The sequence below is a fragment of the Acomys minous genome (genome assembly GCF_964271855.1).
Source record: "Acomys minous genome assembly, chromosome: 7".
NCBI classification, from domain to species: domain Eukaryota; kingdom Metazoa; phylum Chordata; class Mammalia; order Rodentia; family Muridae; genus Acomys; species Acomys minous.
Window position 1 is genome coordinate 42,646,825 of NC_140488.1, and position 27,466 is coordinate 42,674,290.

The window sequence follows — 27,466 nt, forward strand, 5'->3', positions numbered from 1 at the left end:
AGTAATTTCAGCTTTCAAGAACCCCTCATCAAGGTATCCACTTTAAGTAGACAAGACATCACCTACTGCTCTTGAACCATCAAGAATACTCTTCTGTTATAGAGTCCTAACCTCATTCTGCCTCAAGTGTAGACTCTCCATATTCTAGATCTAATTCTTCGAATTAACAAATGCTTAGGATTAGCAGATTATGATCCTACTCTTGCTCTTGATGGTACAATAAAATATCTATCATGAATTCCCTATATTAACTGTTTTTATTTCTACAATTCAGCATTGAGTAATGACACTGTACAACTGTTATCAGCAACAATCCCTACAACTTTTGCATCTGGTCCTCCTGTTTATATAACTAAACTTACTGGAATATAGCCATATTCATTGTTTTTACATATTTCTAGGCTCTTTTCTGACCATCAAAAGAAAGTTGTTTAAAGCCAGAGATTATGTGGTTCTACGTCATGAGGATGTAAGGTTTAAAATGTTGCTATTTAGCCCTTTATTATATAAAAAATGTCACCCCAAACCAAAACATACCCTAAGTTTCTACTTTAAAATAATCCATGGCTAACAGCCACCAACACAGCCTCCCCCAACTTCTCACTCAAATACCTATGAGGTACCAAAAGAGATCAAATCTTCAAACCAGCAAACACTGATGGTCAGAAGGACTGACACACCCAGAATCTACAAGAAATTCTTCACGTAAGCCAGACATGGTGGCATATGCCTGTAATCCCAGCACATGGGGAGAGGCAGAGTTAGGTAGATCTCTGTGAGTCTGAGGCCAGCCTGGTCTACAAATTGAGTCCAGGACAACCAAGGCTACGAAGAAGAAGAAGAAGAAGAAGGAGGAGGAGGAGGAGGAGGAGGAGGAGGAGGAGGAGGAGGAGGAAGAAGAAGAAGAAGAGGAGGAGGAGGAAGAGGAGGAGGAGAAGGGAGAAATCTTCATCTGTAATATAGGTGGTGCTAAAGTGAGGGGAAAATTTCGTGTGGCCAAGTCAAGTAGCAGCTTCTAAAAACCTGAAAAGAAGCTAGGAAGATCCTACATGTAAATCCTTCTGCTCTGATCAGCCTCCTGGCTGGCAAACCGAAGTTCATTTAGTGATGAGCAAATCAGAAAGCCCCTCCGCCCTGGTTTGACAACTGCTTGCCTGTGACAGCAGTAATTCCTGGAAGCTGGCTCTATCTCTTTAGAGGTTGTAATCAATTCTCCAAGGTGAAAACAGTAGAATATGATGTGACTGGTGCTGGCAAACTGAATGCTGAGAAGGAGAGATGCCCCAGGGAGAAGTCTGGGAGTTACACCTAGGGAAACTATGACCTTATTTTGTTTTGTTTTCAAGACAGGGTTCCTCTGTGTAGCCTTGGCTGTCCTGGAACTCACTCTGTAGAACAGGCTGGCCTCGAACTCAGAGATCCACCTGACTCTGCCTCCAGAGTGCTGGGATTAAAGGCGTGCGCCACCACTGCTCAGCTGAGACTATGAATTTTTACATACTTTCTTTGTTCAGATACAGAGCAGGGTAGATAATCTGAACAGTTACTAGACCATGAGAAATGTGCTAAAAACTGTGTGCATTAACCTGCCAGCAAAGAATGGAGCTGAGAAGTGGTCCTAAGCAATCCCATAGAGAATATAAAAATATTTAAAGGCAGTATACACAATCTGTCTTTGACAAATAACAGATCCTTCCTTGAATATGCATAGACATACAAAAAGCTAACGCAGTTCCTAGGAAAATATCTGGCAGCACATGGAGAAAGGCATACCATTCTGAAGACTTGGAGAAGCACAAACATCTGAATTTAGTGCATGAACCAGAAAGGATTTTACAAAGCTGATTGCATCCTGAATAGGATGCAAGAAATCATGGACTCGAGGAAGCAGGTATTTTTAAAAAATCCACTAGAATAGGGCACACTGGGAAGGAAAAAAAAAAACAACCTGAGGCAAAAAAGAGAACTCTGCAAAGTAAGGAAGAATGATGAAGAGTTAAATTTCATAGCAGGGGTAACAGAGGGCAGAATCAATCAAATTCATGGGAAGGAAGCCAATCTAAGTCTCTTGCAGGCACACAGACATGAAAAGAAGAGATTATGTGAGCAGTCCTGCAAAAGCTGCAATTAGGAATGCTATCACTATAGTATACCAAATGAAGATGTCTAAAGGAAAGGACACAAATGAACCACTCAACATCTTCAACCCAGAAAGCACTGGTTAACCTCACCAGCCTCCCATGTGCTGAGAGTGTACTTCTACACTAGAGCACTTGCCTGGCATATCCAAAGGCCTGGATTCTAGCCCTAGCACCACAATAGATAGATAGAGAGAGAGAGAGAGAGAGATAGAGAGAGAGAGAGAGAGAGAGAGAGAGAGAGAGAGAGAGAGAGAGATAGAGATAGATAGATACATGCATACATACATACATACATACATACATACATACATACATACATGGATAGATAGATAGATAGATAGATAGATAGATAGATAGATAGATAGATAGATAGATTTCTTGATTTTTAAGTGAACTTAAGAACAAAATAATTTCTTCATATTATAACAACCCAAGCCAATAGCCACCATAAGAATCAATTGATGTCAAACATTAAAATATCTTAAATAAATGAAACACCAGAAATATTTCCGTTAAAATCAGAAGTAAGATAAGAACCTTTGCCAGTATTAGTATTATTTAAAATGATGCAAGAAACTCTAGCAAACAGAACTGAGCTTGAGCCAAAAGAAAAACCAGTTTTTCTCTTTAAAAGGAGATGAAGTTACCATTAAGAAATTGATAATTCTAAAATGATCCAAGAGTAACATCTGAAAAAATATATTAATAAGAACTAAGCATAGTGGCTCAATATAAAACAAACTTACAAAACTGGAGATATGTCCTATGTACCATGATTAATAACAGAAGAGACAATAAAAGACCATAAACTACAAACTTTTAAAATGACCTTGTTGCGAAATATGTAGGAAACATACACACACTGGGGAATGTAAAAGAAAATTTCAGTAAATTAAGAAATGAATCGTGTTTTCTCCTGGCTGAAGAGATTCAACACTGCAATGGTGTCAGCGCACTTGTAGGATTAAAGTAAGTGCAGTGAAAATCCTGACAGGATTTGGAAGAGAACCTGAGAAAACTATTTTGGTTTCACCTGAAACCAAAACAAAAAACAAACAAACAAAAAAACCCTAGGAATAGGAAAGAAAAGGAACTGTAGTAGACTGAGAGGACAGAAAAAAGTCTGCTCTACCTACTTGATCTTACAAACAAAATACGATAAAGCTGGCGCCTTAGCCTGTCCCCTTGCCCAGCCAATGAAGACTGTACCACTCCGTGCCACTAGAGTGCTAGCTCAGCAGTGAAAGGCACTGGCTGTTTTGGCAGAGAAACTGGGTTCAATTCCCAGCACCCACGTGGTGCCTCCCAATTGTCGGTAACCATAGTGTGGAACCATATGGTCCCAGGGAATCTGACACTCTCTTCTGGATTCCATGGACACCAAGCACACATGTGGTACACAGACATACATAAAGGCAAAATTCTCATACACATAAAATAAAATAGTGAAAAGAATGTGAAGCTGGTTTAAAATCCAAGAGAGAGATGAACAGAATAATACAACAAGCCCCAGAGCTAACAACTCCTAGCACGCATGAGAACTTCCTTATTAATGTGCTGTGGTAAAGGACCTTAAAAGAAACCTTTGCGGGGTGTGATGGTATATACCTATGATCCTAGCACTGGAAAGGTATGATCAGGAAGACCAGGAAAATCCAGCCTCTGCTACATGAGATTCACTGTCAAACAAATGAACAGTAAATAAGTAAAGAAAACTTACTTAGGGAAAAATGTAAGCTATAGCCCTACCTGGCCCTGTTCATAGAATGATTTTAAATGGCAACATTAAATATTTTTGCAAGAATATCACTGGATTGTATAGCTAATCTTACAATGAGGGAAAAAAAAGTCGTTTCAGGTGTAAGGCAAACAGGAAGAAAGCTGGTTGTGGTGATGTATTTGGGAGGAAGAAACAGGAGAACCAAGAATTCCAGGGTGTATTCAGATACACAGTCAATTTCAAGCCAGTCTGGGGTACAGGGCTTCACCTGCGTCAAATACTTAAACACAAACATACATACATACATACATACATACATACATACATGCATGCATGCATACAATTCTCTTACTCTCTCTCACACACACACACACACACACACACAGAGAGAGAGAGAGAGAGAGAGAGAGAGAGAGAGAGAGAGAGAGAGAGAGAGAGAGAGAGAGGAAATACTCATGGACTGAAGGAAGAAGTAATCAACATGACCAAGAAAAAAAGCAAACAAAGTTATCTCCAGGATGTACAGTTAGATACAAGTTATCCTCTAGAAACCTTTGCACATACCAACTTCAGTGTATCTCAAGTTCCATATATAAAATGCTGTGCTACTTGTGTACAACCTACAAATAAACACACATACACACACACACGAAAAAAGTCTCCTGTTAGAACGGATGCAACTTAAAACAAAACAGTTTGTAGTTGGTTAAATCTGGAGAGGTGGAACCTCAACACATAGGGCACAATGTACTAACTTTAGTCAAACCCGAATGAGAAAAAGCATTTTATAGGGTGGCCATAAAAAGTACTGGTAGACTGCTCTTAAGGAAAAAGCCATTCTAAATGAGCTCAAATCCAAAGAGATGGAGACCAGCCTTGCATGTACAGATACAATACAACAAACAGTGCTGAGACTGCTCACTGAGCATCCATAGAGAAGGGGAGGCCTAGGAACACGAAGATAAGGGGCTTTCAGAAGCAGAAACTGGAGTTCAGGCAGGAACTCCAGAAGTTGGTGAGAATAGAGTTTATAACAGTGTCATGCCCAAGGCTGGTGTGGGGTGAGCCAAGGAGAAACCCTGCCAAATCTTGCTCTCCATCTCAGATGCATGGTTTGAGCCGAAGCCGACTTTCTAACAGCAGGCTATTGCAGCAGCAATTAGCAAGTTGCATGTCAGCAGAGGTGTGCATAAAGTAAAATAGTCACGACCCAGCTGCATCACTGGAAAATGATAATTCTCCCCTGTGAAACAGACCGTGAGAGCCCTGTAGAGAATCTTGCCCATTCTCCACCACCAGAAGAAAGCCAGCCCCAGCCCAGCATGGGTCAAAGCAGCTTGCTGTATACACCATAGTCCCTTCCCTGCAGTGAGTGGGCATGCCTTTGCAAAGACCATGCCAAGCTCTGCTTAGCTGGGATGCTAGCAAACTTAACACAGGACTGCTATAGCAAAGTGCCAGAGGAGAAATAAGAAACAGGTAAATAGTGCTAGTCAGTGACTCACAGCAGAGCTTAACTACGTACACTGAGATGTTTGAACTCTGGAATAACATAGGTTCTTGGTTTTAACACTCAAAAGGAAGACTTTATTATCCTAAAAAGCAATAAAGAATTGAAATTGTACTTGCTGAGCACATTTAAATACAGTTGAGATGACAGAAAACACACAAGAATAAGTTCAAGAAACAAAACATAACTGCAGGAGGAGATATTCTTCACATGATGAAGAGTACTACGCATGCAACCAAACTTACGGCAACAAATCTAAAGATAGAGAACAAGGAGGTAGTCTCCTAACAAATTCAAGTGACCAAAATTAAGGCCGAAAGATTTGAATGGATTGGTTTCCTTAGAAGATATTGAAAGTGTAATTATGGCTCTACCATAATGAAAAGGGTACCAAGTCCAGATTCGCTTTATGAGTGAGTTTCATCAAACGTTCAAAGGATATCTAATTCCTAAGGGTAATTAAAATATTATAGGCCAAAAAAAAAAAAAGAGAGAAACTTTTTTCTATACTATGTTACCCATCTTATATTTAATCTTCAAATCAATGAAAAAAAACACATAAGATCTCAGTCTCACTTACAAATACTGAAGAGACATTCTAAATAAAAGTACTGATGAATGAAACTCAGTTCCGTATCAAAATGATAACTTATTATGATCAGCCAGCTTACTTCAGTAATATGATATTGTTTCAACACCAGAAAGTCTATCAACAAAAATCACTATATTGAAAAACTAAAGAGAGCTGGGGGTATAGTTCATCAGTACAGAATTTGAACAATGTGCTTCAGAAAAAAAAAATCCTAGAGGAAAAACAAAATTTCAAACTCATACAGATGCCAGTAAAATACAGCAACTAATCCCATATATAAATGGAGAATTACAAAAGAAATTAAAATGCAAAACCAAATAAACAAATACCAACAGCAAATATAATAAGAACACAGAAAAAATTTGATTTAAAAAATTTTAGAGTAGGCCATCAACATGATATGTACTTAGCTAAATGAGTTTCTACAAACTGCAACAAAGAATGTAAGTATTGGGAAGATAGAAGAAAAATGAAATTTACCAGAAATAATAAGAGAATCTGTGAAATAGCTAAACATAAGATAAATATTTGTTTAAAAAATCAATAACCATTTTCCTTGATAACAAAGAGCACTTAGCAGTGGAGATGAGGAAGGTATTCAAGTCCCAACAGGGAAAAAAGCTATTAATTCTTGAGAAATGTATCAAAAAAGCATAGAGTAGATAAGAAGAAAAGAATAGATCTAATTAACACAAAATCAGATGTGAACATGCAAAGAAATACAATTTCTTGGACTAAAAGAACTACATAATTAAAAAGTTCAACCCAATGTAATGTAATTCTAATTAGAATCCAGTCGCACTGGAAGGGAATATTGAGTCAAAGGAAGTTTTAAAATGTATAAATAGAAAAAAAATTGACAAAAAAGTTCCAAATGAAGTTTAAACTAATGTAATCAAGTGAATATGATCTTGGTACACACACTAATGAAAGAGAACAGAGAATCAATAACTCAAGTCTAGTAATAGCTAACAATGATAGATGTTCAGTTTACAGGAAAAAGCAGAGAGCATGTAGCATGCTGTTCTAGGACAGCTGGGTCTCCATCTTTGGTAGAGCAACTTTAAATAGAACTGGAAATGCAGAAGTTATATAAGAATAATATTTGTATAAAAAGAAAAAGCCACGCAAGACATTCACATACATATACGTATACACACAAAATGAAAGCAACAATATACCAGGTTAGCACATAGGAATGGTTACCACAGCATTATGGAAAGAAACTAAATATTCATTAATATGGAAATGCCAAGATAAATTATGTACTTAGGAAATGTTTTTGCAGCCTTCTGAAATAAGACTTATGGCACTAGAGTTTGGTAGAAAAAGTAGGATGTACTAAAGGATAAAAACTTGTACAAGTCACGTGAGCTTGTCAATGCACATGGAGAAAGATACAGAAAGATTCACATTGGTTTCATTTATGGAAGGGATGGTATGAGTTAGAAACCAAGTTAAAAAAGAAAATACAAAGGACCAATATGAAAAATCGAGTAATCATATTTATATAGTTATGTATGAGTATAACATGTAAATAAATTGAAAAAATAAATAGTAAAAATGAGTAAACAATGTGATTTCTGCTTATAAAAAAAAAAGGCAATAACCAAAATTATTTCTTGAGGGTAGGATGGAAGTAGTGTGTTTATTTTCTGATGAGAATGGTTGCTTTCATCCTAATGAAATAAAATCAATGCATGTTGCTTGAAAAACATTACACTGAATAATTGAGCTCATTTTGAAAAAGCAAGGGAGGGAAGTGGGGTTAAATAGCCCTTTTCTGTGGGAGCTGTCCACATAAAATATATAAAGTCAGGATCCATTACTCCTCACCCGGAAGAAAGTTACTCACCTAAGGCGAGAGACTAAGTGGCTATTCTGAGGAGCTGCTTGCAGCAGCAGCAAATGGGGTAGTTTCCCCCCTACCTAATGCTCTAATGACTTAAGTAAATCAGAAAGCCATTTACTCTACCCTCGACTATCCAAGCATCTGCTAGGCGTATTACTTCCTGTTCCTTCCCTCTGGCCGTTTTACTATTCAGGAATAGCTTCAACATGGAGGTGGGGGTGGGGGGAAAAGGGATTAATTCAGCCCATTTACCTTCACATTAGCAACTCTAATAAAAGGTCTGATGAGGCAGATGATCACAACTCATGGCTAGAATGAGGGTTCGGGGACACTTACTAATTTAATTTAAGTAAACCTGCCTTCAGAGAAACATGATTTGCTTGGAGTATGTATACTTTAATGGATTTGATGCTTGCTGATATTTTTTTTAAATATCGTGATTTACAGGGCTATGGATATGGCTCTGTGGTAGAACACTGCAGCAGGTATAAAGCCCTGAGTTCAATTCCCAGAATCCCTGTCACTTCATTTTGCACTTGAAGAAAAAAAAATGGCCATTAAGACACAGGGGACCAACGGCCTTTGATGGCACATCCTCAATGAAGAGATGGGTGAGGGTGCACTATGGAAAAAAGCTATGTGACCCCCAGCAGCTCTCAAAGTAACTTAAGGACAACAACAAGCTGCCAAGCCACCCTGCCTTGGCTGGGTGATCACAAAGACTGGTTCCATGGGATTTCCCAGGGCTCAACAATAGCTACAACCCACACACAACCTGTACATGACAGTTCAATAGATTCTAACAGATGTTTGTATCTTATGAAAGGCCAGGGGACCAAGCAGTACAGGCCAGGGGCTTGACACCACCTCGTCCTTTGTCATCAAATGGAAGAACAGCCTGAAAGGGAAAGGTCATGGAGTAAAATACAATTTTCTTACTTGAAGACGACGGTCGCTCCCGGACATGGAGGCCAGGCCAGGAGGAAGATCTGCAAAGTGAAGGATTAAGGATGGTTAGCAGGCAAAAGCACTAAGCAGGTGTCTTGGTGCTACGATAACAATAACACTTAAAACATCCAAAACCTTAAAACCAAAAAATTGTATGTATACAATTGGAAAGGGAAAATTCGTGTGTTTTGTGTGCTGGTTAAAATTTTTATAGTTATAAAGCAAACAAGTAGTTTACCAAAGTACATTTATATTTTCCTCTGTGTGTGTGTGTGTGTGTGTGTGTGAGAGAGAGAGAGAGAGAGAGAGAGAGAGAGAGAGAGAGAGAGAGAGAGAGAGAGAGAGAGAGAGAGAGAGGGAGGGGGAGGAGGGAGGGAGGGAGGGAGGGGGAGGGAGGGAGGGAGGGAGGGAGGGAGGGAGGGAGGGAGGGAGGGAGGGAGAGAGAGAGAGAGAGAGAGAGTCGATTTTTCAGTGTTTTAACTTCAATATGCCGTAAGTAGCCAGGCTTTGAAGCTTTAACCCAGGGCAGGTAAAAATAGATTCTGCACATGGAACATGCACACACATGCCATCTGGTTTGCCTCCCATGGGGGTAGGTGGGCTTATCAATACCCAGAGCTGCCAAATTTAGCACACAAAAATACAGGACACCAAGTTAAATTGAAATTCCAGAGACACAATGAATAATGTTTTTGTGTAAGTAGGCTGGAAGTGTTGCATGAAGCATATTTCTATTAAAACATTGCTTGACATTTATCTAAAAAGTGGATATAACTGGGCATCCTAGATTTTCCCACAACTCTAACTAACTGCTGCCCTAGACTCTAAAGCCCACTTGGATTTCATTTGTTTCTACATGTGTCTACCTAGGTGATTTTTTTTTTAAAGGTCCTATTCTTGTGACAGGCAAAAATGCCAGAATCCTGTCCTTTTAATAGACCAGGCAGCTCCCTGTTCTTGGCTGTGCCACAGGCCTGGACTACAGCCTCTGATGACCTACAGGTGTTTGGCCTATTCGTTGATCTTTAGCTGTCATCAAACACAAAACAGCCTTTACAAAATTTGCTAATCATGTAATTTCTGGGATCGCACATAAAGCATTCTGATCTGCAGTCCTGAGACCACCACCACTACCACCACCACATCTGCAGGCTGAACAAAAGTTCCAGATGGAATGAGGTCAGCCATTCCAAGTAACCTCACATGCTACGTGTTTGCTCTTAGACTAAACTATGCTGAAGGCCAAAGACATTCCACAGGGCTGAAAATTAACAAACGCTTAAACCTGGTGTTTGCAGGGTTCTTTTGCACACACTGATTTCATTGTGCAGTTTTAAAAAACTCATCGATGGCTGTCCCTGTCATGTTGAGAGCTCGGATAATTTGCATTATGGGCTTGTTGGTTTTGCCAAGTGTGCATGCTTTGGCTTTCTCTTCCTCCAGTCTCTTGGAGTCTACACTGCAAAGAATAGTCTGTACTATAGGGAAGACATCTGCTTGGCAGCTAAAATCCCTTCTAAAAGGAAAAGAAGGGCATATGGAAAAGACAGTGTCTTAAGAAGAACACCAGTGGGAGTCCATCATCCATGATATCCCATCAGAGAACTCCTCCACAGAAAGGCCCAGCTGCCAGCACCCACCCCAGGCCTCTTCTCTGGGAGTCCAACTGATTAAAGTGCAATTCAACAATAATTCCAGATCCACAATCCTCTATTGCTACACCCCAAATCCAAAAGGCTCTAAAATAGAAAACGTGTGCTTGTTCAAAGCATAACTTGAATGGAGGTAAACATCACATTATTTACTCTGCTTATAGGGAGCTGTCATGTATTTCCCACAGAAATAAGACATAATTCATTATGTAGGGTAAGGCTGCAGAGCGCACTGGGACTATATGCAAACTATTCTTGCCAACCATTGTGTTGCCTTTCTAAAATACCAAAGAAGCTGGTTTCTGAACTACATCTAACTCTACTGGCTTTAAATAAGGATCTTGTACTTGAATTTTTGGTTCTACAAATATTAGTTCCTCCCCACACCTTGTCTGGCCCTCAGGAGTAATCCAAGAAAGAACCAGATGAAGCTGGTGTTCTTTACCCCAGACACAGCAGGAAGCTTACTCACCTTAGGCAAAGGACCAATTTGGAAGCATCAGGCCCACCAAAGCCTATACTTCAAAGCTACAGTACAGAGAGGGAATGAGGCCCAACCACCTTTGAAAGGTCTCCAGTTCATCTGGAATACCAACAAGTCATACCAGCAGCCTTCCTGAGCTTCTAAATACCCAGACACTTGCAACATGCCAAACAGAAAGTACAAATGCCATAGTGGACCTCACAGCTAATGTATCTGTAGCCTAGAGAGGACACACACATAGCTGTCGACCAGTTCTGTCTTTCTCTACAGCACATGGTTAGGAGCCTACAATAAGAATTAAACCTCCAGTTTCAACCACTGTATCATCCTATTATTATTCTCCACTATTCAGAGACTAGTCTAGTCTTGATTCCACCATGAGCTTGCCAACAATTACTTTCACAGGGCCAGAACATTCTAATTGACATTCCAGCCTTTCTCACCTTGCCTGGCTATGCCTATCACCAGAATAGGGGACTTTTTTGTTGTTGTTGCAAGCAATCTTTGAGTCAAATACAGGGACTATATTAGCAGCAGCGACAAAAACAACAAAACCCCTCAATATTCAACACATTCCATTTCTAGGAAACCCACAGCCTCCCTCAGCTACTTGGAAGGTTCCTGAAATTGAACCTGTGCTTAGACAGGCTAAGGTCATGACTATAATCATTCTTAGTCAATCATGCATTGTCAAAATAACACTTGAACTTATCAGCCCAAGGACTCCATCCTTGGCTTGACTGTCCTTGGTTCCTTTATTGAGTGGCTCCAAGCCATCTCCAAATTGTGTATACATACAAAAGGGGTGTGTGTGTGTGTGTGTGTGTGTGTGTGTGTGTGTGTGTGTGTGTGTGTGTGTTTTATGTTTTAGACTGGCAGCTGGAAAAGTAAAGCATCCCTTGAGACGGAGAAGGAGAAAACACCTAGAAGTACAAACAAGATGAGAGATGAGAATAGATGCCAGCATATCCCAGCATGCACTCTTCCTTGTTCCAAATGGCTGAGCCCCTGAAGCAAAGAGCAAAAGCAGAGAGCAAGTGGAATGGTGCTACAGAGAACCAACATATCCCATCACAGGCAGGGCCATGTTACTTAACCCCATCTCACAGATGAAGAGACTGAGGGAGAAAAGTTCTCACAAGCATTTCTGGTGAAACCCCAGTTATCAATGTACTTGCCACCTCACACTCATAAACCGGGCCACATAGGCTCCTCCTCCCACTATAGTCCTGCCCGTTCAACACATTCACAGCACACAGAGGACACCTTGAGAGTTTTATGCTGGTGCTACCATACGTTGGTGAGATCTATTTTCTACACCACGAGACGTCTCAAAACACACCCAACAGGGCAGCCCACTACCCAGATCCAGCAATGCCCACATAAGCTCATTTTAGCTCAAACTCATCTCAGCCCCAGGTCTGGTGGGTGCATATGATTCACAAACCCTTATAAAACGGAAGTCTTTGTGGCTAGACATTCGAGGAAAACATGTCCAGATCCTATGGAAAACCCATCTTAATTCTCTATGAAAAATCCCCGTCCAAGTCCAGCACAGAAAACGGTCCATTTCACTTTTCCCAGTCCCCCGGGTGCCATCTCAGTTCATCTTCTATCCCTGAACCACTGTGATTCTAGGTCCCCTCCTTGCCTTCCCATCCTCTCAGCCACTATCTGTCCTGCTCCCTATCCTGCCTCCAAACATTTTGGCCCCAAGTTTACCAAAGATTGTCCCTAAATGAGTTGCTGGCCTAGTTAAGCAATGAAGGGACGTGGTTGAACTACATGAAATGGAAATTGATAGTAAAAGGAACAGGAGGCTGATGTGTAGCCTACCTAGCACAGAGGTCTTAGACCTGTGCCCCCAGTTTTCCTGGTTCCACTACGGATGAAGATACCCAGATATCTAGGGATCCCTAAGGATACATGCAGGGAAAATCAAATTCCTGAGTTGTGCAAAGTCTACTCACTCCTAGCTGTACCTTTGTCCCCTCATTATTTCTCTCTGGGCCATGGTGACAATCACTTCCCTATGTACCACCCACCAGGCACAATGTTACAAGCAAAGGTGAAACTGGTGGTTTGAGTAAGATGTCCTCCATACTCTTAGACATTTGAACCCTTGGACTCAATTTGATGGCACTGTCTGGGGAGATTTGGGAGGTGTGGCCTTGCTGAAGGAAGTATGTTACTGGGGGCAGGCTTTAAGCATAAAAAAAAGCCTCACCTATTGCCAGATCTCCATCTCTGCGTCCTGCTAGTGATTCGGGATGTAAGCCCTCAGCTCCCTTTGCTTGCTTAAGGCTACTTTCTGACATCATCAATCCCTGTGGACTCCTAAATCCAAATAATCCCTTTCTTCCACAAATTGCCTTGGTCCTGGTGTCTTATCACAGCAACAGAAAAATAATACAGAAACACTGTTCCAAGTCCATTGATTGATATGCAACACCAAGACACTGCCATTGGTAGTCTTGCTCACGATTTCAGAACGGCAACCCAGGTCACATTTCGGTCTTGTGACTACTTCTAAATTGCTATGCAAATGCAAAACCAACAAACACCACTTCCCCCAGGAAACTGTCCCATGCTTACAGGCTACTCTGTAGTCTTCACACCAGCTCTCCCAGTTTACCTCTTGCTAAGAATTGACCATTTTTTTGTCTGTGTAAGAAGCTTACAAAGAAGCTTCCCTCAAGAATTAGGTAAATGGAAATAAATGTACCTAAGAAGAAGAAAGCTGTCAACTCAGAGACTTGAAGGACCAGATTGTAACCTGCTTTGAATGATCTCTGAAAAAGTATTGGGGTTGGGATAAGGAGAGGTGCAAAGGCATGTTTAGTAATGTCCATACTCAAGCAACAGCCACTCCCAGGCTCATAAACAATGTTTCTGGCCCAACTGGCAAATCCACCCAGATTAAAAGGCTGGGAATTTTTTGTTTGTTTTTCATAGGATCACACAAAATAGCCCAGGTTCACCTCTAACTCATTATCTGTCTGCCTCAGCCTACTGGATGCTAGGATTCCAGGCATGGACCGCCTAGCTCTCTCTGCTTCTTCATGGGTTTTCCTGTCAAGGCAGATTTGGATCAACATACTGAATCTAACACTCACTAATCCTGTGTCCTTGGAAAAGAGAAGAGGGGTTGTTTATCTATAAAACGGGACTGAAAGTAGAATCTATGTCTCAGTGGGTTTCAGAGAGGATGAAACATGATAAAACAAGCGACAGTATTGGCACGATGCCTAGCACACAGCCTTCCCTAAATATATAGTAGCTATACACGTGATTTCTATGGAAAATTCAGTATATACCAGCAACAGCTTCTATTAAGCTTGCAATTCATTCTACTTCATTTGTTCTAATTCTATGCTCACATTAATAACATTCTGGTATATGACTTGGCTTCCCTTGGCCTGCTGCCTAATGGGAGAAAATACTTAACCATTTAGGTCTCGAATCCTTCTCTGTGAAATGGTAATTACATTAGTACGATCTCATAGAGTAGGTGTTGGAATTGAATGCCAGATAACTAAGTTCAGTGGATTGCATAACATAAAGAACCTATGGAGGGCATTTTCCTTGTTGGACATCCCCTTCCCTTGTCCACCAAATCACATGGCAAGTTTTACATCTTCCACAAAGCCTTCTCCAATAACTCCAGACACCACACTCACACCCCACTTTTCCAACAGTTTGTTACTGGATTCATTTAATTTGGGATATTAAACAGCTCTTTATTATCACACACAGTTGCACATGGTGTCACAGTAAATTGAAAGCTAGGATCTGGTTGTTAATGCTTCCTTCCTGACAAATCTCAAATTGGCAGTGAAGAGCCACTGAGCAAGCCCACAGCAGTACAATCAAGGGCCTCACCAATGTGGCTTCCTGGTGATGCCTTGCTGGTGTTTTCTACTGAACCTCCATCTCGGCATTTCTAAATGGAAAGAATAATGGAATTTAGCTGTCGTGTCACAGCTTTAACCGCTGTTCTCACGGAGGTACCAAATTCTTCCTGGAGATTTCCATGTGGATGGTCTACAAGCACATCCAATGTGGCATGCCTAAGTCTGAACTTGTTACCTTCCCTCCCTGTCTACTCCACTTTTAAAAAATAGGGGAGAAAGGCTCACTCTTCCATATGGTAGGTTTGCCACCAAGACAGAAGAAACGAGAGAAACATAATATTGCCAATAGGCCAACACTGCAGCCATAACTGTTGCAGGCAAAAAGCGCTCTGACACAGTAATAATAAGAGAAGTGCTACCGTTTCTAAACTAGTCACGCGCACTGGGAAAAGCTGCCACCTAAGCAGGAAATCACATCTAGCATCACATTACCAAGCCATGTCATCACATACCTCTCGTTGCGACAGAGAGAAAAGGATATGTCACTTTGTGATAATCAGACTCAAATTACATAATTCTAGTCGAAACATAAAGAACTTGTCCACCGAAACTGACCAGTACTCTTGAAAACTTCCAGTGTCACAAAAGACACTGCAAGACTGACAGGACATCTCAAGGGGATGTGAGCGTCTAGAATGGATCCTGGAGAAGCAAAAGGAGGTTCCTGGACACACTAGTGGGACCTGAACAGAGTGGACAGTTTAGTTAATAGTACTGTGCCAACACTAACATTGCTAGCATTGTACTATAATTACACAAGATGCTTAACATTTTGGAGGAATAGGGTGGCAGATATCTTTGCAACCTTCCTATAAAATGCAATCATTCTCAGAAACACAATGAAGAGCTGGGAGTAGTGGTGCACACCTTTGATCCCAGCACTTGAGAGGCAGAAGCAGATGGATCTTTGGGAATTTAAGGCCAACCTCTTCTACATAGTGACATTCAGGACAGTCAGAGCTACATAAAAGAGAGAATCCTGTCTTTAAAAGGGAGAAGAAAGAAGAAGGAAGAGGAGGAAATGCAGAAAGAAGGAAAGAAAAGAAGGGGAAAAAGAGCAGGAAGAAAAGGAGAGAGAGAGAGAGAGAGAGAGAGAGAGAGAGAGAGAGAGAGAGAGAGCAAATCAGTTAGCTTCTCTTCCAAGTTTACAGCTGTTTGGATGCTCCTATCTTTCTGACCGGAAGCCTCACACGCAGCCAGTCCCTGAGGTTTGGCATCTTGCCACTTCAACCTTTTCAGTGGCCCTAAGTCCATTCTCACTATCTTTTTTCTAGTTGAGTCCATATCACTTACTTAACCTGCTACTTAAGTTTTCCTCACTAAACTCCAGGTCTCCAACATCTCTCCCTCTTCACTCTACACCAAGGTATTGGCACATTTCTACTCTTGAAACAATGTCTGGTCACATCACACTCCTTAAGACTTTCTGATGACAGAGTGACTGCAGTCCTTCTCATAATCCCAGGGACTGCAGAGAGTCACAGGCTGATTCTCAAATCTACGGGACGATAATAGCCAAAACAAAGTGTAAAATCAGAGCAAGTAAGACTCCCGCCGCCTGGCGTCAAAACTCCAACCAAGGCAACAGGAACCAAAGCAGTGTAGTACAAACATCAAGGATAAATATACAGATAATGGGACAGAATTGAGAGTCTAGAAAGAAACCCTCACAACTGATTTCGAAGGGATAAAAAGACATCTTAAAGGATAAAATAAAATACTCCCTATAAGGAGGTTCTTTAATGCTCATCATCCTCTGTGAGGTAGGCTGGGTGTTGCCAGGAGTTAACCTGTCTGATTGTCAGTGAATCTTTAAAATAATAAAAACATCTTTAAATGCCATATTTGGTATGTCTCTGAGGTTTTTTGAAGACCTTATCTATTTTACCTTATCTTTCTATAGAATCATATCTCTCTGTTGCACCTAAGATGTATGTTCTTATGATAAAAATAGACTAGTAATCGATATGATCAACTAAAGTCTCTGATGGAGTTGAAGACCAGATAGTTTGGTTTTGCAATTAAGCTTAGTTGCTAAGGGGTTAAGATGTTTTTTGGTCTAGATAGATGTTTTGATAGAGATGAGATATGATACATATTGATTTACATTCAGAATTTTAGACTCACCAAGATAGGAAAGATGTTTTCTTCAAGGCTGCCAAATACAAATAGCCAAAACACAAAGAATTTAACATTTATATAATTCCTGATTGCTTCATGGTTCTCCTTGCTGTAGGTAGTTTACTGTGTATATATGTGTAATAATATAAATGTATATGTAAAAGAATAAAAAAATAATTAAAAAATTGAAATGACCAAAAAATTGTCAGAAGTTGTTGAATAAGTAGTTACAAATCTGAAAAGAAAGAAAAAAAAAACCTCTCTGAAAGCAAATAGTGATGGACCACCTAGTTATTCAGATGCAAAAGAAAGTCTTACCTTACAACCATCAACAATGGTTTACTCAAAATCAAAAAATGCAGATGTAATAACCAAACTTACAAAGCATGTGAAAAACAAGAGGGATAAAGATAAATTTTGATGCTTTGAATCTGACAATGATCACTAAGATATGACAGCAAAACACAGGCACCAGGAGGAAGGAAGGGCCTCTGAGTCCTCAGCCCTGGCTAAGGAGCTGTTGGCAATTTTTCTTCAGAGATACAGCCCCTGGTAGGTTGTCCATATTCTATTGGATAACCCACACCCCAGAGCATATGGACAGCTCCAGCTGTACTAAGTGGGTCACTGGTGTGCTTACCTTTCATCCCAGCCTTCAGAAGACAGAGGCAAGTGGGTACCTCTGAATTTGGGGCTAGCCTAGTCTACATAGTGAGTTCTAGGATCAAAACATAGTGAGACCTTGGATCAAAAAAATATTACATGGGGAAAGACTCTTGAGGGTATCTCAAAGGAGTTGTAAGGGTAAGTTGAAAAGTATGATCAAGTATATTAAATACACATATGAAATTTTCTTTTTTAAACATTTATTATTTGAAATTATGTGGAAGGGATGGCTGTGTGTGTGTGTGTAAATGCAAGTGCCAGCAATGGCCAGAGCCATCAGATTTCCTAGAAGTGAAGTTACAGTTTTGTTCCACATGACATGGCTGCTGGGAATTGAACTCAGATCTTGTACAAGAAACATGCATTCTTAACCCTCAGCCATCTCCTCAGCTCCAAATTTAATATATATATATATATGTAAGTATTTCTTTACATATATGTGCACCACATGTAAGCCTATGATCATAGAGTCTAGAGGAGGGCATCTGATTCCCTGAAACTAGAGTTCTGGACAGTTATGACTGGCTATGTTGATGTTAGGAACTAAACCCAGGTCTTCTAGTAGACTAGCCAGTATTCTGCAGAGCCATCTATCCAGCCCAACATGTATGAAAAATTTCAAAGAATAAATTAAAATTATATTAAAAACTTAGGAAACAACAGAAAACATAAAATGGACCTTTCAAAAATTAAAATGGTTTGTGCTTCAAAGGATATGAAAAAAGCAAATAGACAGTTATGATGCTACAGGCCATGTATGCAACAGTGATCCAGTTTCCAGCTCTATAAAGGACCTCCTGCCTAAGCTAAACTTCTGACTTTGATCCCTGGGACACAAATAGATGAAGGAGAGAACTAATTCCAGCAAGTTGTCCTCTGACCTCCACACACGTGTACATGTATGCACATGCAGACACATAAATAAGTATAATAATTTTTAAAGACAAATAGAAGAGACTTGATACCCTATGAGCATATACAGGGGGAGGAAGTCCCCCTCAGTCACAGTCATAGGGGAGGGGAGTAAGGGGAAAATGGGAGGGAGGGAAGAATGGGAGGATACAAGGGATGGGATAGCAATTGAGATGTAACAAGAATAAATTAATTAAAAAAAAACTAAAAAAGAAAAAAAGAGTATATGAAGAATAAAACATGTTTTTTTTTTATTAAAAGTAGTGGCCATTTGAATGGACTTAATAAAATTATATTGTTTCCAAAAATAAAAAATACAGACAAATAACCCAATTTTAAAAGTAAGCTAAGAGCTCAGCATGGTGAAATAGTGTCTATAAATATAGTACCGCAGAACTGCAAGTTTGAAGACAACAAGGGACAATAGTGAGACTATGTCTTGTAAAATGAAAAGAAAGAAGAAAAATCAAAAACAGGAGATGTGCTAAGTAGTTGAATAGATAGTTCTCCAAAAAAAAAAAAATACAAATGGTCCATATATTACACAAAAAGACATTCAACATCTAACACTGCCGACAGCAGCATAAATGCAATAAAAGAAGATATCCCAGGGCTCAAAGTCCCTTGAAAGTGAGAGGTAGTGGATTCAGATTCCTGGGCCCTACAAGCACCTGGATGCAGGAATATGCATCTGTAATCGCAGCACCCTTACAGTAAGATGGGAAATGGGGACAGGAGAATGTACAAAAGCTGGGAGGCTAGGCCAGTCTATGCTTCAAACAGTGTAGAAAGCAAGGAATGACACTCATGATTGTCCACTGACCCTCAAACAAGCACAGTGGCAGCTACACACACCGGCATTCACTCACTCGCAAAAATAAACAGGCACACCCGTGCTAACTACACATGTGTACACATACCCATCACATATATTTTTAAATGGCAATTATTAGTGTTCAACAATATGGAGAAATTGAGGCCCTCCTACGCTATTAGTAAGGATATAATATAAGGTGGCCATTTTAGAAAACAGCTTGACAATTCCCCAAGAGGTTAAACATACTTATCATATATATGATCTAGCAATTTTACTTCTTTCTTAATGTTATTCTATTATTTTACCTGTATGGGTGTTTTGCCTACATGTATGTCTATGCACCACATGCATGTGTGGTGACCAGGAGGCCAAAAGTCGGCATCAGATACCCTAGAACTATAGTTACACATGGTCGTGAGCCCTCAAGTGGTTGCTGGGAATTGAACCTGGGTCCCTGGAAATGCAGCCAGGGCTCTTATCTTCTGAAAAACTTTGCCAGCCCCCAATCCTGCCTCTATAGCCAAGAGAAATGAGAATGTATACCTACCCAAATGCTAGTACAAAGAGGTTAAAATATCTTTATTCGTAATAGCCAAAAGGGAGGGTTGATTACAATACTCATCACTGAATAAAAAGATACACAAAATAAGCACATACATAGAAGACAATATTACATTGGCTTAAAAGGAATGAAGGAACAATATATATGCTACAACATGAATGCCCTTAGCAGTGTCCTACCAGGGTCTGGGGGTGAGGCTCAGTGAAAGAGCCCTTTGCCTAGCATGAGTGAGACGACGTTTGATCCTCAGCACTGCAAAAAGAAAAGGCATGTAATTACAGACACACACACAGTGAAAAGGGCCACACAGAAAGGCATGTTATATACAGAGGGAGGAGGTCCCCCTCAGTCACAGACATAGAGGAGGGGAGTAAGGGGAAAATGGGAGGGAGGGAGGAATGGGAGGATACAAGGGATGGGCTAACAATTTAGATGTAATATGAATAAATTAATAAAATATTTTTTAAAGTAATAAAAGCAGTGATCAAAAAAAGAAAGGGATGTTATAACTTTATTTATATAAAATGTCAAAACCAGGCCAACATATAGATAAAAAGGACTCTGAGTGCTTTGCGGGTGGTGCAGGAAGGACAGGTGGGTTGAGAGCTAATGGCATGGAATTTCTTTGGGAAGTTAATGAAAATGTTCTAAACCTTAGTATAGTGATTATTTATTCATATGAATGTATTGAAAACCACTCAATTGTGTACTTTATTTAGCTATTCATTCATTTATTTCTACTTGAGACGGTCTCACTATTGTAAGCCCAGGCAGGCAGTGAGCTCTCAATTTTCCTGCCTCAGTCTTCCACGTGTTGAGATTGCAGGTATACACCACACAAGTCCTCAAAGATATGCTTTGAATGGATGAATTACAGAGCATGTGAATATATCTCAATAAAGCTGCTCTTAAAACCCACAAGCATTGAATAGCTGCTTATTAGTTGGTGCATAAAGGCAAAGGCTTCCATTTAGCAATCAAATTACCCCCTTCATCACTTGATCCTGCACAGCAGCTATTGCTCCCCACTCCTTTTACAAGCATTTCTATACAGCTAAGATAAATCATTCGCCATTACCCACTTACCCCCAAAGCTCCCAACCTCCATGTTTTCCTACACTACCCTCCAGGGGTGGGAACAATTCTCCCCGCCTTACTTATCCTTGTAAGTTTCTACCCAGCTTCTCTCACAACGCCCAGTGCCAAAGCTCTCCTATGACAACCCTTCCCCGCTCTCCAACTCTTATATAGTAGGCTCTCAAAACATCGTTTGCTGCATAAATAAGGGGGCTGGAGAGATGGCTCTGTGGTTAAGAGCACTGTCTGCTCTTCCAGAGATCCAGAGTTCAAGTCTCAGCAACCACAGAGTGGCTCACAACCATCTGTAATACAATCTGGTGCCCTCTTCTGGGTGCATGAAGACAGTGTACTCATATACATAAAATAAATATTTTTAAAGGCATACTGCATATATATATATACCTCCCATGTGACGACTGCCTCTGACAGCAAATAATGACCCACCCACCCACCACCACCATCACAACCACCTCCACCATAACTTTACAGCTTCTTTTTCTGTTTCTGGTTACAGAAGCTGCTTTCTGCTTCAGACCCCTTGGGAACACTTCCAAATTATACCACCCTCTATTTCTCCCCAAGACCAGATCCTCGATGAAGACAGCACTAACACAGTAATTCGTTATGTCAGGACCGCCGAGTATAGTTGTGCAGGTTATGCACTGCACAACCCTAGTGGCGCCATTCAATTATAGTCTATGTGAATGGCACCCCCTCCTAGGGTTGTGTAGTGCATAGCCGATCGTGGAGGCCTTTCGTGGAAACACACCTGGAATTTGGGAATAAAGCCAAAAAAGAGCATTTGAGGGGGGAAAAAACGACTATAACAATGATTATTTCCAAATCTTATCCCAGAGATAAGCTGGGCATTGTGGTACAAACCTGTGATCCCAGCATTCAAAAGGCTGAGGCAAGAGTATCAGGAGCACCAGACCAGCCTGGGCTATACATGGAGATCCGCCGGCTTACACAACACAATGAAACCCTGTTTCAAAAAACAACACAAAACAAAACAAAGACATTGCAAAGAAACTCTAGAAGAATATATGGGTAGTACACAGTTTGTACATGTAATCAGAAAACAGAAACTCCCCAAAGTTATTACTGATGTATCTGCAGTGATGGAAAAAAACCAAAACACATTCAGGTCATAAAACAAAGGTATGATTGACAAAGGAAAAGGAACAATTCTTTATAGCATACCTGTCACTAAATGGGCTTTCCCATGCAGGCTGTTCAAGGGATTTGAGATTAGGAAACAAGCTACTCTGAAATTAGGCTTCAGGAATCTTGCCATTTCAAAGGGCTAAGCCAGGGTTACCAGTGTTACTCTATGCAGATGTCTTACCATCAACCCATCCATCGGTCATGGGGCTTTATTGCTCAGCTCTGAGAAGCCCCCGAAGTAAGGTGATAAAAATGGCCCTCTGTGTCACAAATCAATTTTCAGAGTTAGGACTTACATCAAGTCCACCAAAGCACAGAGACCCTCAAGCTTGGCTGGCAGAACCAACTTGAGCCCTAACCTCATTCTTCTATCTTGTACCTAATAATGGGAGACTCTTGAAATGGGCAGCCGCAAAGGGCTGGAGATAATTTTCATGATGACAGATAGCATGGTGGGTGTCAAATCATGTTAGACATCCTGCCCACACCAGACCACTTCCGATCCCCACTTTCATATCTTCTTCACCTTGCATATTTCTTTCTACTTCTTCTTGGAGTGGTTTTTTTTGTTTCGTTTCATTTTGTTTTTGTTTTTTGCATGCCCACTCAAATTTCTCCTTCTTTCCCCCAAATCCATTAGCTCTTGTTGGTACTGTCCACAAAAGCAGTCCCCAGCCCATCGCAGGGAACACGTTCTAAGACCCCCAGTGAAGACTGGAAACTGTCAATTACCACCATTAGAGAGATGGTGTTTTTCCCCTGTCTCTGGAAGTTTATGAGAGATTTCAAATCAAAAGTGAGACACAGTAACAAATCAAAGACAACAATGACATACAATAATTACCATAATACAATAAATATAGACACACATTCCCATTCAATCTGATAACCGTGCTGGCTACTAAAGGACTATCTGGCAAATAGCATACATAATGTACCAACGCTGGACCAAGGGATTATTTGTGTCCTGGGCGGTACAGAGCAGAAAGCACCTCACCCCTTAGAATAGTACACAATTTAAAAGCTATGAATTATTCATTTCTGGGGGTTCTCATTTAATATTTTTGGATCACAATTGACTGGAGGTGGCTAAAACTCCAGGAGAAACTAATGGCATGTGAAAAAAAAAACAACTCTAAAATGTGTGCTGGTGTCAGGTTGTTGTTAGTAACACAAGCAGTGGCAACTCTTCATTATCAAGCAGTTTCTATGAACCTGACATGAGAGCTGGAATGTTACGTGTGTCGCTTCATGTATTCCTCATAGCAATCCTGCTGTCTACGTAATCTGCCCCACCCACCCAATCCAGTAGACATATGGAGAAATTGAGGTAGAGCAGAGTAGCTTCCCTAAGGTACACCACTAAAGAGTCAAAATGCCAGATCTTTTGCCATGTATACAGCTCAGTCAGTAAAAATAAAACACATAAACCGGGTGTGGTATTGCATGCCTGTAATCTGTGACCCCCAGAATTTAGGAGATGGCAGTGCACAAAAGTAGAGGAGATCAACATTTAGCTCTTCTTCAAGGGTGCTCTTTTTGTTCGTCGTAAGAAGCTTGAGGAGGACTGTTTCTGATTACATGGAATGCAAGCAAGCTGACAGTGCCGGGAGGCGGGTGGCGCTTAGGGGAAAAGGTTAGTCAGCTAGGGCCTCTGCTTTAGCTCTTCCGAACATCTGGCTGGCTCAGACTTTGTCTTCTCCCTCCTAATTCACTGCCGTTGTCAAGGACTGATGATGGAAGCCAGATGTAACCAGAAAGTTCCAGCACCTTTACATCACTACAGTGCTGTGGGGGAGTTCTTTCTGGTGGTGCTGTTCTTCTTGAGCGATGACCTTAACTCAGCATATTCAGATAGATGCATATTAAACTGTGCATAGGTAGGAACGTCCCCTCCGCAATATCAATTCCTCGCACTTTCTTTAAAGAGGGAGAGTACAGCATCTTTGGAAGCTGTACTTTCCTATCACCAGGAAATAAAAATGTTCCTTTCCTCTTAGGTATACAGCCTGTGATTTTCGGCTTTGCACTAAAACTTGTAAAGCTATTGTGTTCACTTATGGAGGGACTAAGAGCAGAAGTTCAAGGTCATCCTTGGCTTCTCCGTGTAAGTTTGCCCTGGCTACATGACACCCTGTCACAAAAGAACCAGACCTTGTCCCCAGAGCTACCTAATTGCAAAAGTCGTGTTTATAGCCATTACTACTTCCTGTCTCCAGCACAAAGCAATTTGTTGCATTCTCTGTGGTGTCTACAACAGTGTCAGGCAAGAAGAGGCAGCCCAGGACACCACTGCCAAAGCACAGCCAGGAATGCAATCTGAAAAAGGATGGAGGCCTGGCTCTTCCAGGGAGAATAGGGAGTACTCATCAACTGACCCACTTGAGAGGTATCACGCTGATGCCTGGACCTCAATCCCTGAAAAATATTTAGAACAAAATGACCTGGCTGCCTTAGAACTTGAAGAGAGTTCTAAAGTAACCAAGGCTACACCAACCTTTAGGAGAGATTGGATGGTGTCCAGTCCCCCTGCGGGAAGGTGAGCAACTGGGTCAGGGTCACAGACACACACATACCAGTATGTTTTCAGAGTTCTGCCAACAAGGATCTAGCTTTGTTTTGTGTTTTAAGCAGGAAGTGTTGGGTAGGAAAATGCATAGACAAAGGAAAGAGGGTTTCCCACATCTTTAGGCCTCTGTCTCTTCTTTTTCTATTATTTATTTCTTCTCCATCTTTTTTTTTCTTTTTGAGACAAGGTGTCATGTATTCCAGATGAGTCTCAAGCAGCATTTATAGCCAAGGATGATTTGAATCTTTGAATTTTTAATCCTCTGCGCTCACCTCCCAACTGTTAGGGTTACAGATGTGTGCCAACACACCTGGATTATGAGGTGCTGGAGTTGGATGCCCAGTTTTGTGCATTCTAGGCAAGCACTCCACTAAGTCCCAACTCCAAGGCCAAGCAGTTTCTACCTTTTAAAATAGGAATAATGGTTTTGGGGATTTGATCAGTGGTAGATCCTTTGCCCAGAATCTATAAGGCTAGGTTTGGTTACCAGAACTGGGGGCAGGGGGACTCCATTAAAATAAAATAGGAAGAAAAACACCTAGCATGAGGCTGGAGAGATGGCTCAAAGGTTATTTAAAAGCCCTTTACTGAGCCGGGCATGGTGGTGCACGTCCTTAATCCCAGCACTGGGGAGGTAGAGGCAGGCAGATTGCTGTGAGTTCGAGAATGGTCTAGTCTACAAAGTTAGTCCAGGACAGTCAAGGCTATACAGAGAAACCTTGTCTCAAAAAACAAAAAAACAAAAAACAAAAAAGGCACTTTACTGCTCTTGCTGAGGACCCAGGTTCAGTTCCCAGCACCTGCATCAGGTGGGTCACAGATGCCTGTAACACCAGCCTTAGGAGTTCTAACACCTCTCCTCTGAACTCCGCAAGCACCTCCACTCATATGCACACAGCCTCCTCACACACACATACACACGTAAATAAAAATAAGACACAATCTTTTTTACATGGATTTCTATCACATGCGGTGCTCCTAAGGAACAAAGCAAGAGGAGAGAAAACAGCCACAGCCAAGTACTTGTAGTTTGTGTTCTGGACACACAAGAGATCCAGAGCATAGTTCCTTTCTACAGGAAGCCTACAGACTACCTGGCAAAGGTCCTCCACTCTGGGCTATGTAACACAATCAACAATGACAAAACGGGTTAGTTAATTAACCTACCTCCCAGCAACTCATTCTAACAGGTTAGAGGAGGAAATGGAAGTTTCTAGCCAGAATAAAGAGTTGGAGTGGGCATTTACCTTTGCTTACATGGCTTTGCTGCCAACCTCTAGACCTCTAAATCCAAGAACTAGGGAGTGGACTCAGGAAATAGCTGACTAGGTAAAGGGCTTGCCAGAAAATTTGGAATAAGTTGTTGTGGATTTAGATCAGTCGTGCAGTGCTTATATAGAAACTACAAGGCCGAGTTGGACCCAAGCACCAAGAAACAATCAGACAACCATACTACAACCACTATTCCGTATTGAAGCAGTTTGCATTATAGACACAGAGACTCAGGACACAGTTCCTATCGGCAAGAGGCTCACTACAGATAGCACCCACACGCAACAGCCCAGCAGCATTCACCTACAATGTACAGAAATACTGAGGGGCATGGAAAGACAGGTATATTCCTAGTTTGTTGGACAACCAGGCTAACCAGTCAATAGGCTTGGGGTTTAGTGCATTCTTGCCTCCACACAAATGCATGCATACTCAGCTGCATGCACACAAATGTGTATACACATCCATGAGCGCGCTTGTGTGTATACACACACACACACACACACACACACACACACACACACACACACACACGGGGGGGGGGGGGTATGGGGGACACAAGCCCGGGATGAAAAAACTCCAGGGCTGGAGAGATGGCTCAGTGGTTAAGAGCACCGACTGCTCTTCCAGAGGTCTTGAGTTCAATTCCCAGCAACTACATGGTGGCTCACAACCATCTATAATGTAACCTGATGTGCACTGTATATATAATAAACAAACAAAAAAGATGTAAAAAAAAAAAAAAAAGAACAAGAACTCCATCAGTTACAGAAATAAAGCATGGAAACTATTCTTCCACAACACCCATCACCATTTCTAGCTTCTAGGTAGTCTGCCTTTCTGTTAAACAGCCCTAGAGTTTTAGATGGCAGGTCGTATGTGGTTCTTGTGTATATCCCAAGTATCTGTATCATACAAAATATTCATCAGATATTTGCTGAATGATCAATGGACTAGGCATGTGTCCACATACTATATGATATACTAACTGGATAGATTTGATTGCCTAATCAACACACATTTTATAATATTTGTGACATTTTAATTTTCCAATGCATCTGGTATTCGTCAAGATTTCTAAGAAGCCAGTAATGGTGATTTCTGAGGAAATGAACTCACAAGTTAGTGATGAGGCATTACAGGGCAGCATGTGCTCTAGCCTCTTGCCTTTAAACTGTTTGACTCTCTAAACTATCACCACCCAAAGAAAAGTACACCGGGGAACATGGATCTGCCCCATTTAGAGCTGAAACCGAGCTGAGTGCATAGCTGCACATTTGTCACATATGTGACAGCCACCAGAAACTGAGGCAGGAGGAGGACCACGAATTCCAAGTCACCTTGGACTACATAGGAAGCCTACCTAAAAATAAACAAAGACAAATAAAACTATGGCATTGGGGGCTTGAGAAGAGAGCTGAATGGAAGGTGGGACAGATTCAAAAACCTAGAAACTTCTGGCCAAACCATCCCAAGCAGTACTCTCT

The 27,466-nt window shown here is 41.0% G+C and overlaps 1 protein-coding gene across 11 annotated transcripts in view; it reads right to left on the reverse strand.

Moving 5' to 3' along the window:
* Window positions 1-27,466, reverse strand: part of TMEM164 (transmembrane protein 164) — a 161,798-nt gene that overhangs the window by 81,229 nt on the left and 53,103 nt on the right. For 9 of the 11 annotated variants that reach the window (XR_014780801.1, XM_084790918.1, XM_084790917.1 and 6 more), the window contains one exon: window positions 8,755-8,804. The exons of 1 other annotated variant lie outside the window; for it this stretch is intronic. Coding sequence is in view for 4 of the 10 variants with exons in the window: in XM_084790914.1 (XP_084647040.1) it covers window positions 8,755-8,804 (50 nt within the window). In the remaining 6 variants the exon portion in view is untranslated. Of the gene's footprint in view, window positions 1-8,754; window positions 8,805-20,070; window positions 20,093-27,466 lie in introns of those variants that run through there. One more of the 11 variants, XM_084790916.1, reaches the window with a different exon arrangement.